Below are 15049 nucleotides of genomic sequence, written 5' to 3' on the forward strand. Positions count from 1 at the left end.
TCCTATTTATTGTTGTGGTGAGGTTTAGATCCCTAGAGCATGTGGCTCGAGGGGATAAGGTTTTCTTTAGGTGAAGCATGCCCATCAATTCTGGGTTGGACATGGCCTTGTATGTCAGGCAGAGATCACCTCTGAGTAGGCAGTATGCAACCGAGTAAAGCTGGGGTTTCTTCAGTCGAGCTGCATAGGGCAGCTGTTTGAGGCCAGTGATCCTCTTGGTGAGGTACTTCTGTGGTCTTTCCAGCTGTTGCAGGTGTCTTGTAAGGTACATCCCAAATGGGGCGTTGTACTCTATGATAGGTCTGATGAGTGATGCGTAGAGGGGCACAATGGCCTCTTTTGATCTGGATGCAAACCCTTTTGTGATTAGGTAGGCCACATGGAAGGATTTTCTAACCACTTTGGCAATGTGATTATCAAAGGAGAGATTGCTATCTACTTGGGTTCCCAGATCCCTTATTACATTTTACGTATTTAGGGGACTACCACCTATGTGGTAGTTTGTGGGTACTTTGTTTTTTCCAAAAGGAATGACTATGCACTTTTTGGCATTTAGCTTGAGGCCATGATTTTGACACCACGTATCCATCTCAGTGAGACCCTTTTGGAGGATGTCTGTGTCAGCCGGAGAGTCAATTATAGGCCCTAGTTTGCAGTCATCTGTGAACTTGGTCAGCCATAGTCCTTCTGTGCTTGCCTGTACCTCTGAGAAGTATATGCCGAACAGGAGTGGTCCTAGGACTGAGCCCTGGAGAAAGCCACTTGTAACTGGTTTAAGACTAAATACAGGTACTCAAATGCGAGTAACTGAACTACTCAATGTTAAATATGATTTTAGCAAACAGCGTGTACATGACAACTACTCTGCCTCTTATAAATCAATGTTAAATGACTTGGATTTCTACCTTTTTAAATATAAAACTTTAGACATGGACAACTGTTACTTAAAGCATTGCTTGTCACTCAAAATAGTCCCTAAGGGACTCAGGGTTTGCAGATACCCTAACAATGTTTTCGAAGGGTCTGTATTTTATGAAGAACTTATTACAATTTTTGATAACTGTGGTTTTCAGATTATGAATGCCATTATTAAAAACAATGAAACTGAAATGCTGAAATTGCGGGTTGACATAGACAATATTAACAAAGCTATTTTTAGCGACTTGATGTATACTGTTGATTGTGAGAGGGATAAATATCATAAACTGTTAAAAAACATTGAATTTAAATGTAGGGAAGCACAAGACAGGAAAATGGGTAAGATTAATAGAGACCTAAAGGAGTATGCTGACAAAACACATTACCCTAAACCCAAAACCTCTTATAGAAGGGGTTATGGTTATTGGTCCAAAGAACAGACAACAGATATGATATGGGAGGGGGAACAAAATTTAGATATACACCCAGACACAGAAGAATTTCCCCAGCTAAGGAGATCAGAAAGGCTGATGGAAAAGGAAAAGGTAGTTTACAATTCAAAAAACTACATGGGGAGGGGGTGGAAACCACACAGAATGAACGAAAAAGTGTGGAATTAACAACAGATATTATAAAAACTAATAATAAGTTAACCTATCGAGACTTTCACATTTTTAATTATTCTAGTACAATTGTAAATAAAACACACTTTGATTTATTTTCAAAGGGTTTTACATTCATTCCCAAACAGAGAACTGATCTTTTTAAATTACTAGTGGACATTAAGCTTTTTATTAGGAAAAAAAACTTACAACTATTTTTTAAAGGTAAACCTGCGGACACTAATAAAATTGGTCTCAAACGGAACAGTACTTTCAACCCACCTATACATCCACAACTAAGGAATTTTGAATTAAAAGTGGAGAATGAGATCAGAGCTAAGTTTGGACAAGAAAAGGTGTATCCAAACTTAACAGCAGAAGAATTTACCACACTTAGAGATCAGTAACAACCAGAATTTAAGGGTTATGAAACCTGATAAAGGTGGAGGAACTGTAATCATGGATACAATACAGTATGAAGGCAAGATGATGGAAATACTTAATAACACAGATAAGTATTCTAGAGCTTCTATCAATGAAATAAATATTGCCTATCAAAAAATTCAAGCCACGCTTTATGATTTGTTCCTAGAAGGTTCTATTAATTGGGACACCTACCAATATTTAAGGGTGGACAAACCAAAGGTGCCGTGCATATTTGGAATTCCCAAGGTACACAAAAACAACACCAATCCACCCTTAAGACCAATAGTATCCGCTGAAGGTTCTGTGACTGCTCCCTTAGCAAAGTATGTGGATCAAAAGGTAAAGTGTGTACTTGAAGGTCAAACTCACATTTTAAAAGATTCATGGGACTTCCTTAGGAAATCGGAACCAAGGTTGATCGATGAAAAATTGGCTTTTGCAACCATGGATGTAGTTGACTTATTCACATGTATCCCACACAATGTGGGGATGACATGGTTTGAAGAAATGTTGGTGGTGAGTAAGAAGATGGATCACAAAGATTTCAGGAACAGCTTGATATTGATGGAAATTGTGTTAAAAACCAATTTTATATATTTCCAAGGTGAATATTTTAAACAGGAGAAAGGGGTGGCAATGGGTGCACATTGTGCCCCCACGTATTCCAATATCATCATGGCATATTGGGAAAATCAATATCTTTTAAATTCACCCTTCAAAGAAAGATGGCTCCTATATGCTAGATTCTTGGATGACCTTTGCTTCCTTTGGGATGGAAAATATGAAGATTTTAACAAACTGGCGGATTATTTGAACGGTACCACTGATTTTCTGAAATTCACCAACAATTTCAACAACGACAAATTAGTTTATTTAGACGTTCATATAGGGAAGAAGAATGGCAGCTTTACATCCAAAGTGTATAGGAAAGATACGTTTTCTAATTCCTACCTTCATTACACTAGCTGCCATCCTCCACACCAAAAGAAGAGTGTTGTGAAAGGCCAGTTGGTGCGTCTAAGTAGGATGACCTCAGACAATGAAACTTTCCTTCAAGATGTTGATTTCCTAAGGAGCTTGTTCACCAACAGGGGTTTACCCACAACACTTCTTTAATAACATATTCAAAGAGGTAGAAGACAAAAGGAATGACACGTTTGCACCAATACTAGGGAAAGGTGTAAATCAGACAACCTCTACATATGAAAATAAAAGTCACGGTCAATACGAGGCAGGACTCATCACTACCTATGGAGGACAGTCGGGTATTATTAAGAAAATCTTCACGAGAGAATGGAATAATTTTTCCAAAGTGTCTGATTTAGATTACATTTTTGAAAAAGAAATAGTTCACACATATCGGAAAGGCAAAACTATCAAGAATATTTTAGAAAAAGGTTTGAATGAAAAAAATAAACAAAAAATAGGATTACACAAGTGTGGCAGATGTAATTACTGCAAACACCTAATATGTGGTAACCACCTATTTCTAGAAGCAAGAAAGAAAAAACTTTACTTGAACAGTTTTGCAAACTGTGAAACCAAAGGGATCATATATATTTCCTTATGTGAAGAATGTAATTCCTTCTATATCGGCAAAAGTGAAAGGAAGTTGAGACAAAGAATCTATGAGCATCTATACGACATTAAGATCAAGAAGGAGACAAATGCTCTATACAAACACACCCTTACTTGTAAAACGTCTCGCTTCAGATTCTTTGTGTTGGAAGTGGTAACACCCAACCCTAGGGGAGGCATGTGGGAAACTCTTATTGAGTATAGAGAGTTATACTGGCAAATTGTACTGGATGCAAGTAGGAACTCGGGACTGAACGAATTTGTGTCCCTAGCACCAGTTTTAAAATTAAGGGCAGCCAAGTTATAGAAACAAGGTTGAAATGTACACAGGTATTAAATTACAAAAGTTTTCATTTACAATTTTAGATTGTAGATTTTTACACATTGGAATTTTAGATACAAAAATGGATTTTATTAGATGCATTTTTTCTTTGCCACTAGAGGGTGTTTTAAACCAATTTAGTGTTCATGGCAATTCAACAAAATCCTCAGTATTTTTAAACAAAACTATTTTCTAGGTTATTCAATAGTTTATTTAATCAAATACTTTGTTTAACATTCAGTATAACAAATTATTTTCAAACTGTGAATAATAACTTTTGGGTTTGAATGATTTTATGATTTTATATTTTACGTCTAAGTCTTTTAACTATAATGTTCAATTGCAATTAATCTAATTGGTATTTTGTGATTGGGTGTTTTAAACTTGAGGGGAATATACAATTACTGTGCACTTTATTCAGAGGTAACTTTGATAAAGTTGAAGACGAAAACGTTTCTGTTGAACAGCGTTAGTGTGCTTTGTGTTCTACGTGTTCCTACGCTCTTGTACAATAAACCTGTCTTCTCCTGACCTGGTCTGGGATTTATTTGCGCTTGTGTGGTGGTTTGTTCGTTTATATCTACTTGGGTTCCCAGATCCCTTATTACATTTTACGTATTTAGGGGGCTACCACCTATGTGGTAGTTTGTGGGTACTTTGTTTTTTTCCAAAAGGAATGACTATGCACTTTTTGGCATTTAGCTTGAGGCCATGATTTTGACACCACGTATCCATCTCAGTGAGACCCTTTTGGAGGATGTCTGTGTCAGCCGGAGAGTCAATTATAGGCCCTAGTTTGCAGTCATTTGTGAACTTGGTCAGCCATAGTCCTGTACCTCTGAGAAGTATATGCCAAACAGGAGTGGTCCTAGGACTGAGCCCTGGAGAAAGCCACTTGTAACTGGTTTAGAGTCAGACCTAACTCCTGCAACTCTCACCATGTGGGTTCTGTCCGTGAATCATTGGCTACCCATCTTGTGACATAGGGGTTTATGCTCAGGCTGGTGAGCTTGTCTATAATACTGGAATGGGGAATGGTGTTCAAGGCATTTGCAAGGTCTAGGTAGGCTGTGTGTACCACCTTTCCCTCATCTATAGCCTTGGTAACTGTCTCAAAGAAGTCCACCAGGTTTAGGAGGCATGATCTGACTTAACAAAGCCGAACCGGGTAGGGTCCAGTGTTTGGAGGTTCCCAATGTCTCTATTAATGAGTTCCATGATGATGCGCTCCATAGCCTTGCAGACCAAGCTAGTCGGGCTTATAGGGTGATAGTTCCCGGGGTCTGTTGTGGCTCCAACTTTGTGGAGCGGAATAACCATTGCTGTGTGCCACTCGATGGGCACATCGCCTGTGGAGAGGCTGAGTTTGAACAGTGTGTTTAGGTGAGGGGTTAGTTCGTCTTTGAGCTCATGTAGGACTCAGCCTGGGACACCGTCTGGTCCCATCGATGCTGTATTTTTGGCTTTGGAGAGGGCTGTTTTAACCTGAGTGTCTGTGATTTCAGGGGCTCTACATTCTTCTGGTATGGTTATGGGCCCTTTTGGGGGTGAGAGGGGGGTAATGTTTGCACTGAATCTGTCTGCCAGGATGTTGGCAATATCAGTTAGTTCAGTGTATTTTGTGCCATTCTGCACTAACTCCGAGCAGATCTGAGCATTGCCACTTAGATTCTTGATATAGCTAAAGAATGCCTTGTGGTTATCTTTGGAGTCCTTGGTATTTTTCTTTCGAAGCTCGCATTGGACAGTTTTATGAGGGATCATAGTTTCTTGCTGATACTGATCAGGGATATCTTCCCTTCTTGGGATTTTACTCTTTCCTGTACTAGTTTCCTTCCTTCTGTTGTATAGCTTGTCTATGGCAGGGGTCCACCAGACTGGTTTCATTTTCTTGGAGCAGTGAGTCTTGGTTTTGATTGGGATAGCATGATCCATGCATTCTTGTAGGTGCCCATAGAATGCATTATTAAATGATTTTGCAGCTTGGACAGCGTTATCCTTTAGCATGGGGGCTTTGAAACTTTCCACCTTGTTCTTAAGTAATGTGAAGTTTGCTTTTGAAATGTTTTTTACGGTGGTTTCCTTGTCCGGGGGTGAGGGCGGAATGTGGATATCCAAAGTGATTTGTTTATGGTTAGATCTAACCAGCAAGGGGTTGACCTCTGGTGTGGAACATCGGTTGCCCATGGTGATGACCAGGTCCAATATGTTGTCACCTCTGGTGGGAGTGTTGACCAGTTGATCCAGGGCATTTGAGTTTATAAATTCTAGGAAATGTTGGGCAAGGGAGTTAGTACTTGAGTAGTTCTCCCAGTTAATGTTTGGGTAGTTGAAATCACCGGTCGCCCATGTTGGTGATGACCAGGTCCAATATGTTGTCACCTCTGGTGGGAGTGTTGACCAGTTGATCCATAGCGTTTGAGTTTATAAATTCTAGGAAATGTTGGGCAAGGGAGTTAGTACTTGAGTAGTTCTCCCAGTTAATGTTTGGGTAGTTGAAATCACGCAATATTAGAGTGTTTGGTAGGACGTTTGTTTCCCAGTATTTCCAGAAACACAGAATGGGGGTCCTGAGACATGTTGGGTGATCTGTAGCAAGCTACAATTTGAATTGCAGTTTTGCCCATTGTTAGTTGCACATGGATGATCTCTGAAGCATCATGCTGTGCCACTAACCTGGAGGTTTGGGTATCCTTGATGAATATGGATACTCCCCCGCCTTTTGTATTTCAGTCCAGGTTCTGTGGCCGAACTGTATGGTATGAGTTGTAGCCTGGTAGTGCTGGGGTGCTCTCTGGAGCCTTAAACCAGGTTTCTGTTACTGCACATATATCAATTTTCTCCATACTGAGGAGTGCCTCGAGTGCGTGCATTTTGAGGTTTAGACTTCTGGCATTGAGTAGCATTACCCTCAGATTTTTGTTACTTGTGCTATTTACGGCTGTGGGTTTATCTTGTGAGCCTTGCCTAGAAAAGGCACTATGGGGGTGGCAAGAGCCTTGGCCAGTATTCAAAAGCCTAAGGGTGACAGGTGCAAGCTGTCTCTAGCGAAGCAGCATGGCTTGTCGAGCATGTCATCCCAGGCAGACAGACACTGGATCCCCTTTGAATGACACCAGAAACTTAGCCAATTGTTGAAATTGATAATTTTTTTCTTTATACCATGATATCATTCTTGGTGAGGGCAGGATGCTACTCAGGGTCAGGGTCATATCGGCCTGGGCTACATGATCAGAGAGCTCTTCCATGTCTCTTTTTATGTAGTTCAGGGAGGTACGGCTCAGGTCATTCACACCAACATGGACAATGACAGAGTCATATTTGTACTTGCTTGTGCTATGTGGCGAATCCTGGCACCGAACAGGCAGCTAACAGTAACTTTCTCCTTATTCAGCCTAGTGAGTGGGACATCAGTGTACCTGACTATAGAGTCACCTATTACTAGTATGTTGGGTATGTTATTTTGCCTTAAGGGCTGTGATTGTGTGGCACACTTGTTTTGTGAAGTATGTGTTTCATGGTTTGTGTTGGGGGGGTGGAGACTGCTTTGGAGGTCTCTGTTGCTTTTGCAGATTTTCTATTTAGAGCCTCCGAGTATGTTTTCATGTATTTATGTGTGTTTTTTGTAGGTGCTGGTTTAATGGGTATATGTGAGACTGGTGGTTTGATGCCAGTATTTCCCTTCTCCTATTGACTGTCTGACCCATTCTTGGGTTGAGAGAAATTAGCCTCTAGTTTGGCTGTATACTTGCATCTCTTGCATGTATAAGTGTTTGGTGGTAGGAGAAGAGGGTTGTCTGTGTACATGAGACAGTTGTAACATTGCCTCAAAATGCCCAGATTCATCAGTTGGACTGGGGAGTACACCTGAAACTGCCCTTTGGACATGCCTGGATAGGTACAGTGAACTGTTTTATTGAATGGCCAAATTTTGCATGGAAGTGGGCTGTTTGCAAATGCTGATCACTGTGTAAAATACTTAAGTTCATTAATTCCTACCTTAAATTTGAACTGCATGTATTTTTTCTTTGTTTTTATGTTCTTTTGTTTAGTATGTGTGCAGTTATTTATGAATATGTTTAACTGTATGCACTAATCATATTCATATGCATTTGTTTGCATAAATGTATATGCAGCACGTACTGCATTTTTGAAGGAAGGCATATGTTTGGAAGAAAGAGGTTGCCCATATGTGTGTGTGCGTGGCTGCATTTGTCTAAGTTGTACCACTCCTTGTTAATATACATGCTCACAGTTCTCTACATGAAGAGAGATATGTTAACATGTTACTGTATACACTACATACTAGAAACACTAACACATACATAGACATAATTGAAACACTTAGATGCACATGTATTGACAATATGCCAAATGAGAACTGTGTTGTTGACTGTCTAATATATGTTTGCTCTATCTGTGATGTAATTATGTGCTGCTCTGTAAATTCATTGTGGATGTGAAATGGAAAATAAATGCATGTTTCCTAACTGCTGTATACATTTCTTTTATAGACAAACACATATATATATATATATGTTTATTTATTTTTAGAAACAATAGACCAACAAGGACACTGGCCCATGACTTCTGATGATTCTGAAATGGCAGGTAAATTATGATTTGTATTGCTATAACTGTGACAGAAGCTGTACTTGGAGTGGACATATTGAGGGATATACATGAGGATCACAGTATATGGACTGACGTATTTTTATATGTGAATGTGTGTGCTGGTCACACGTGTGTTGTGTAACATGCCATATGTTGTACAAAATAAATACAAGATTAATACAAATGTGCCTTGTATCATTGTATAAGTGAAAGCAGTGTACGTATATATGGTTGTGCGTGCGTGCATGCATGCATGTGTGTGTCTGGCTGTATGGGCATGTGTGTGAATATGTCCATTAAAGTAATGACAGGTTGTTACGTTATGTATACCTACATCACCTTGTGCGTGTGTGCAATAGTACATTTATAACATAATAGTCACTTAAGAGTACCAAAGAAGCTTCCCTGGTCTCAGGGCTTTTCTGTGATTCACTCAGTACCTCTTTCAGTTCCTGCTTCATATGTTCATAAATTGAGAGATTATTACTATGCATACGGCCAAGGAGACCATTAACAAGCTCACAGACATTACCCAGTCCTGATGGGAGACATACTCCCAGTAACAATTTGCAGTCACCCATTCAGTCATCCAGACTGGTTTTAATGGTTGGTAGGGAAGTACCCTTCTTGATAGTTAAGGGGAGCCTATTCTAGAAATGGGGAATGCATGGGGTTAGGTATCTGTCACACCATATGGTGTAGTCAATGTGGCAATAAATATTTAGGTCCTTAGAGTGGGCGTTTGCTTTGCCACTAGTTCTTTTTGGATGAAGGAGTTCAAAGAGTGCTGTGTCATTCATAGCACTTAACATTCAGTACAGAAATGCTAGTTACTTCTAAGCTCCCTGATATAGCTGAAGAAGGCCTTATGGTTGTCGTTTGAATATGTAGCAACCCTAAGTCTATAGCTGGTCTTACATTTCCTAATGATAAGTTTGTTAAACTTACTTACCACTTTTAAATCCCTTTCGCAATGATGTAGTGGACATCTTTTTAATCATGGCCAGGAGCTTTTTCTTTTCATTCTAGAATGTATTGATGTTGTAGTGCCATCATATTGGTGTAATTTTAAACTTGCCTTTATGCTTACACCAGATTGGTATGGATGTCTCTGTGCTTCTGTCCAAGAGTGAGTAAAATTTAGAGCGATGGGTAACGGCCTTTACCATTTGTGATTATCAATAAGATCAGTAAATAGTTGTTTTTGGATTGATCCCTGAAGGTAGTGGAGTTATTAGCATGCCACAAAGCAAGGAAGTGCAATTGGAAGAAATGTTTGTGAGAACAAGATTATGAAGATTTATACCTCTGGTGGGAAGGGGGACAATTTGGTAAACTGTATTGGCATTTATATGCCTAAGAATCTTTGGGTATATTTGTTGTTGGTAGCAAATATTTGCCACTTCACGTGCGTATAGATGAAGTCACCCGTAAGAAAGGTATTTGGTTCAAAATTAGATGAGGCTCTATACTTCGCTGTAATGGGATAATTCATTTTATTGATTGAAACTAGGACTTCAACCAGCTCCAGATTTCTACCATGTGAAATCTGGTGAGATATAAATACCTCCCCCCCACCCAGTTGCATTGTACCCTGGAATACAGGAAGTGTTATTACTAAACTGGAACCAGGTTTCTGTACTTGCAAAAATGCTGATGTCTTCAAGGTTATGGAAAGTCTCAGGGTCTATCATTTTATTGTTTAGTTTCCTGCATTCAGAAGTCCTACCTTGATGTTGGGATATCAATCAGGTGAACAAAAATGCACAATGGAAGTAACAAAAGGTTTAGCCAGTATGTGAAAACCAAGGATGAAGATGCAAGCCATCCCTGGCAAAAAAGGAGAGTCAGTTGGCCATTTCATCCTATACAGATGAACACTAAGTCCCTAGAACAACAGTGACATGCCAGTTATTTAAGATACTCCATTGAAGGCATTGATTTGCCGAGGGGCTAAAGGAGTTGAATAAATCTTTTATTTTTTGGACACCGTTTGGTCGTATTTTTGTCGTTTGCCTTTACTTGTTATTTTTGGTATTTAAGAGACTTATTTTATCACTGAATTTATGCAACATTCTTGGTATTGGTACAATGCTGCTCGATGCCAGGGCCTTGCCCTCATTGAAGACATGAGCAGGGAACTTAACAACATCTCTCTGTAGCTCTCCAGTGTGGAATGTCTAAATTCTTTCACCTCACATGGGCAACTGCAAGATATTAACTGTATCAGGGCAGTATTGCGACCTAATCCATGCACCAGAATGGCATCTAACTGCCACCCTATCCATTGGCAGCCTGGCAGGTGCTGTGTTTGTATGTCTCATAATGGAGGCACCAAGGAGTAACACATTTCTGGGATGTGCTGCAGGCTTATGGGACCTTAAGGATACAGAACTGCCATACAGTTAGCTCCCACTAACAGTAGGTATAGCTGTGGTGTCAGTATTTGTGCTACACGGCTGAGATAAGCTGGTAGGATGACTAGGAGGCCTAGGAGACTAAGGTAAGGATTACTTTATTACCTCAGCAGAGGTAGGAATGTGGTGTTGTTCTGGTGCTGTTTCAAGATTGTGGGTGGGATCTAGAGATTAGCCTCCAGTTTAAATAAATAGACGCATCTCTCACAGATAGAACCAGTTTGTGTTAAAAGTGGGTTGCCTGTGAACATATGGCAGTTACTACACTGCCTCAGAAAAAAATGTTTTAGGCTGGCTAAGGATGAAGCTAAATTAGGCTAGGACTCCATGTTGGCGATTAGTGTTTTTTTTGTAGGGAAGATTATTAATTTCGAAAATAATAGGTAATAGAATAGAGTATGGATCTAAAATCAGTGCAATACACTGTTGGTTAAAGACACAGTGTGTAACCAGCTTAGTTGCAATAATAAGGGTGATTTATTTTGAATGAGATTTTGTTAGGGGATAATTGATTACATCTCTACGTAACAGTGGGCACTCAATATTCTGGATGTAAGAAATACACTGAAGGGTAAATGAATTTACTTAAAGAGCGACTGCCTCCACAAGAAGATATGTTTGTGCTTACCAACAAGCACAAGAGACAGCATAAGAGGAGTGGGAAGCAGTAATGTGACAAAATTCGTATTAGGGATTAACTAATAAACCAGCAACCAACAACAGTAAACATAATAAAAGTTTTGTTTGTGTGAGTTCCCACTTCTTTTGTTTTTCTATTGTAGTTAGTTTATTTGTATTAGGGGTGTATTAGGGGTAGACAAGTCAAGACCAGCTAGATTTGAGGACACAAGTGGAACGCTATGGAAGGTTGCAAACAGCAGTTTGTTCTGTGGTAGAGTGTGTTTCACTGAGTATTCTCCTAAAACATTGCAATGTTTTCTTTTTCCTTTAAGTATAACTACCGGTTTATAGCTCCTCCCTCAGTTCACAGGTCATTAACTTCTAATTCCTACGTAAAACCAAGAGACACATCTATGTTCTCTTCTTATCAGAACTATTAATATTTCAGCACACTACAACAAAAATAAACACTGCAATTAAACAAGAAATAATATATAAGAAACAAAGTAAGGAAAATAAACCAATAAATTTACCTTTCGTACATAGCAGTCTGTTCTACGGCTGAGGCTGTTGACTGAGTTTTCTGTAGAAAGCTTGCATATCTGTGTGTTTGTGTGTGTGTGTGTGTGTGTGTGTGTGTGTGTGTGTGTGTGTGTGTGTGTGTGTGTGTGTGTGTGTGTGTGTGTGTGTGTGTGTGTGTGTGTGTGTGTGTGTGTGTGTGTGTGTGTGTGTGTGTGTGTGTGTGTGCATACAGCAACCAAATAAAATATAGGTAAATGGCACATGTATGACCTGAGACTTCCTTAAAGACAAGGCACTTTACCATAACAAAATCATGTGCAGGGTGTCTGGGGATGAGCATTGGATGAAAAAAGTATACCGTAATCCAGGCATAAATGTTTATGTATCTAGAGGTATGGTTGTAGATGAAACAGGATGCAAAATCTTGACATACATGTGCATGGGTGTCTAAACATGTGCTGTGGATGGGGGGGGTGCAATAATCCATATGTATATGCATGTGGATAGAGAGGAGTATGTTTGTAGATGCACCAGTACGGCATACTTTACTAAAGGCAAATATACCCTCATGTTTTCCATACTGAAGACATATGTATTGCTATGTCTGACATACTAAAGGTATATATACACGTATGTTTGCCTGACTTGCTGACTGTGGTCAGAACAGTAACTCATGCATCTTTAGGTCACTCTATAAATATATATATATATATATATATATATATATATATATATATATATATATGGGTCTAGGAAGTGTAACGTAATCTAGACATGCATCTGGGCAAGTGGGATGCATGTGTGGATGGTACAGTGTACAAAGCAACATGTTTGTGTTTATTGATGCCTGTTATTTCTCTTCTTTGTATTTTTCCTAGAAACAACAGCCAGCCAGGTATCCTGGACTGATATTCCAACTCAATCTCCATCAACAGGTACACTTGAATTCTCACTGTCATTATTTTTAATACTGATGTTAGTAAATAAGAGTGCTGACAAAACTTGTGACGTGGGTAATTCCACTTATCTTACATTCACTAATTTCTTTACTGAGGGTGGTGAGTTATCCCAGCAGTTAATAATAGTGCCATTACATCAGGGCTTCAGACAACTCACTTTTATCAATTTTTATGTCCTATAGAAAATCAGTGATTTAAAACAAGAACTTCCCATTCCTTACTTAGCTTATGCATGAAGATTTTGTTGTATATTTGTTTAAAAATGAAGTAATGAATTTATACTAATTAAAACAAGGGGAAACCCAAGAATGATCCCAAACTTGAGATATCATGACACTGGTCTACTTCAGAAGACTGACAACCAAAAAACTGAATCTCAGAAGACTGAAAATTCAAAATGCTAAACACATTCTTAATGCAGGGGGCAAGCCCCACTGCACCCCTCATGTGGGGGGCTTTGCCCCCAATACTCCCTAACTATATATACCAACTCCAAGATCGCACAACAGTGGAGAAGGGGAAAATGCCATCATTCAGTATTTTAAATTTTCAAACACCGAATATAATCGGAAATAATTAATTAGTTAAATGATAATTGATATTTAATTGGTTAGTTTTGTGCTATATAGCGCCATGGTGTGCTGTTAAGAATTGTACTCCTTGAAGGCTGTTTGGCCTAGGAGCTAGAGACATTAAAGGTTTTTATTTTTTTATTTTTACTTCGGTGCCTGTGGTTTGTGTTTTTTTGTTTAAGAAGGCCAATAAGCCTAGGCCTGATTTTTCTGCTGCTCCCTCTGCTCCAGACATTTCTCCTGTTGGCCTGGAGACTGTCCCATAGTCAGTGGACACTCCTTTGACAGGTACCAGTGTGGAGGCTGTGAAGGACTCTACCAGCATATCCTTGAGGGAAACACAGGCATCCATCTTGGGCGTAGGGGGGGAACCATGGCTCATTGTGACCGAAGACCTGCATGGTATTACCTAGATCATAGTGTGAGAGGATGTTCTTACTGACATTGTAGAGTGTAGGTCGAGGTCAGGCCCATCCACCTTTCACCACATGGAGGTTCCCAAAAAGAAAAATAAATAAGGCAAAATTTGTTTCTTCAGCTCCTCAGGAACTACCACCGGATTGGCAGACCTTTTCCAAGGTCTGGTCAATGCTTTTATGGCTCTGAGACAGTCCTCAGGTCTCCCTCTCCTTCTCTTTCCACTTGTTCCTCTATTCCTCAAAAGAGGATTTCTGAGGTTTTCCTCAGATGATGGGGAATCATCAGGGGACGAGTTTTTGGCTTATTCAACCCAAATTTCTTCCCCTTTGGGTTATGCCTCCCCAGAAGAGAAATATAATAGTACGGATTCCCCTGGGGATGATATCTCTTTTGGGGAAACAGTTCTTAAGATAAGGGAGTTTTACAAGTGGGATTGTTGTCAGGTATTAGATATCCAAAAAAGGTACTATGGCCTACTTCAGATGGGCTCCCCTTCGCCATCTACCATACATCCTGTTCTGCCAGCCTTCCTAGATGCTTTGCTGTTGCTTCAAAGTGCCCAGATTCTCAACCTCCAGCCCCCCAAAGACCAGATGGACTTTATAAAGGGATGAAGGACTCCAAATTCCTATTCATATGTCCCTCTGTAGACCCTGCTGCCATCTCAGTATCTGCAGACAAGGCATCCAAGATTCTACCTTCTACTTCTCTGCTCCCCTAAGATAAATAGAGCAGTGTTGTCATCACATACAGCTTGTGCACTATCTCACACAGAACAAGCTATTGTCCACCTCTCAGCATGGCTTTAGGCCAAACCACAGCACTACATCAGCCCTCCTGTCTTTCTCAAACATTATAAACCGCAACCGTAACAGTAACAAACTATCCTCCGCACTCTTTCTAGATCTTTTAAAGGCCTTTGACATGGTTGACCATAAAATGCTTATGAAGACCTTGAAGGCCTTCACCTTAAACAATCAAGTGCTCCAATGGTTTGAATCTTATCTGCAGGGCAGGCAACAGGCAGTTCTTTGGCAGGAGAAGCTATCTTCATACCTCCCCATCATGCTAGGAGTCC

General features: G+C 39.8%; 1 protein-coding gene across 5 annotated transcripts in view; it reads left to right on the forward strand.

The window, feature by feature from the left end:
* Positions 1–15049, forward strand: part of LOC122806256 (peptidase inhibitor 16-like) — a 639946-nt gene that overhangs the window by 416329 nt on the left and 208568 nt on the right. For all 5 annotated transcript variants that reach the window (XM_044076525.1, XM_044076526.1, XM_044076523.1 and 2 more), the window contains 2 exons: positions 8401–8457; positions 12899–12955. In XM_044076525.1, coding sequence (XP_043932460.1) covers positions 8401–8457; positions 12899–12955 — 114 coding nt within the window. The remainder of the gene's footprint in view (positions 1–8400; positions 8458–12898; positions 12956–15049) is intronic.

The sequence above is a fragment of the Protopterus annectens genome, chromosome 7.part0 (genome assembly GCF_019279795.1).
Source record: "Protopterus annectens isolate FY-2018-M chromosome 7.part0, PAN1.0, whole genome shotgun sequence".
Lineage (NCBI taxonomy): Eukaryota > Metazoa > Chordata > Ceratodontiformes > Protopteridae > Protopterus > Protopterus annectens.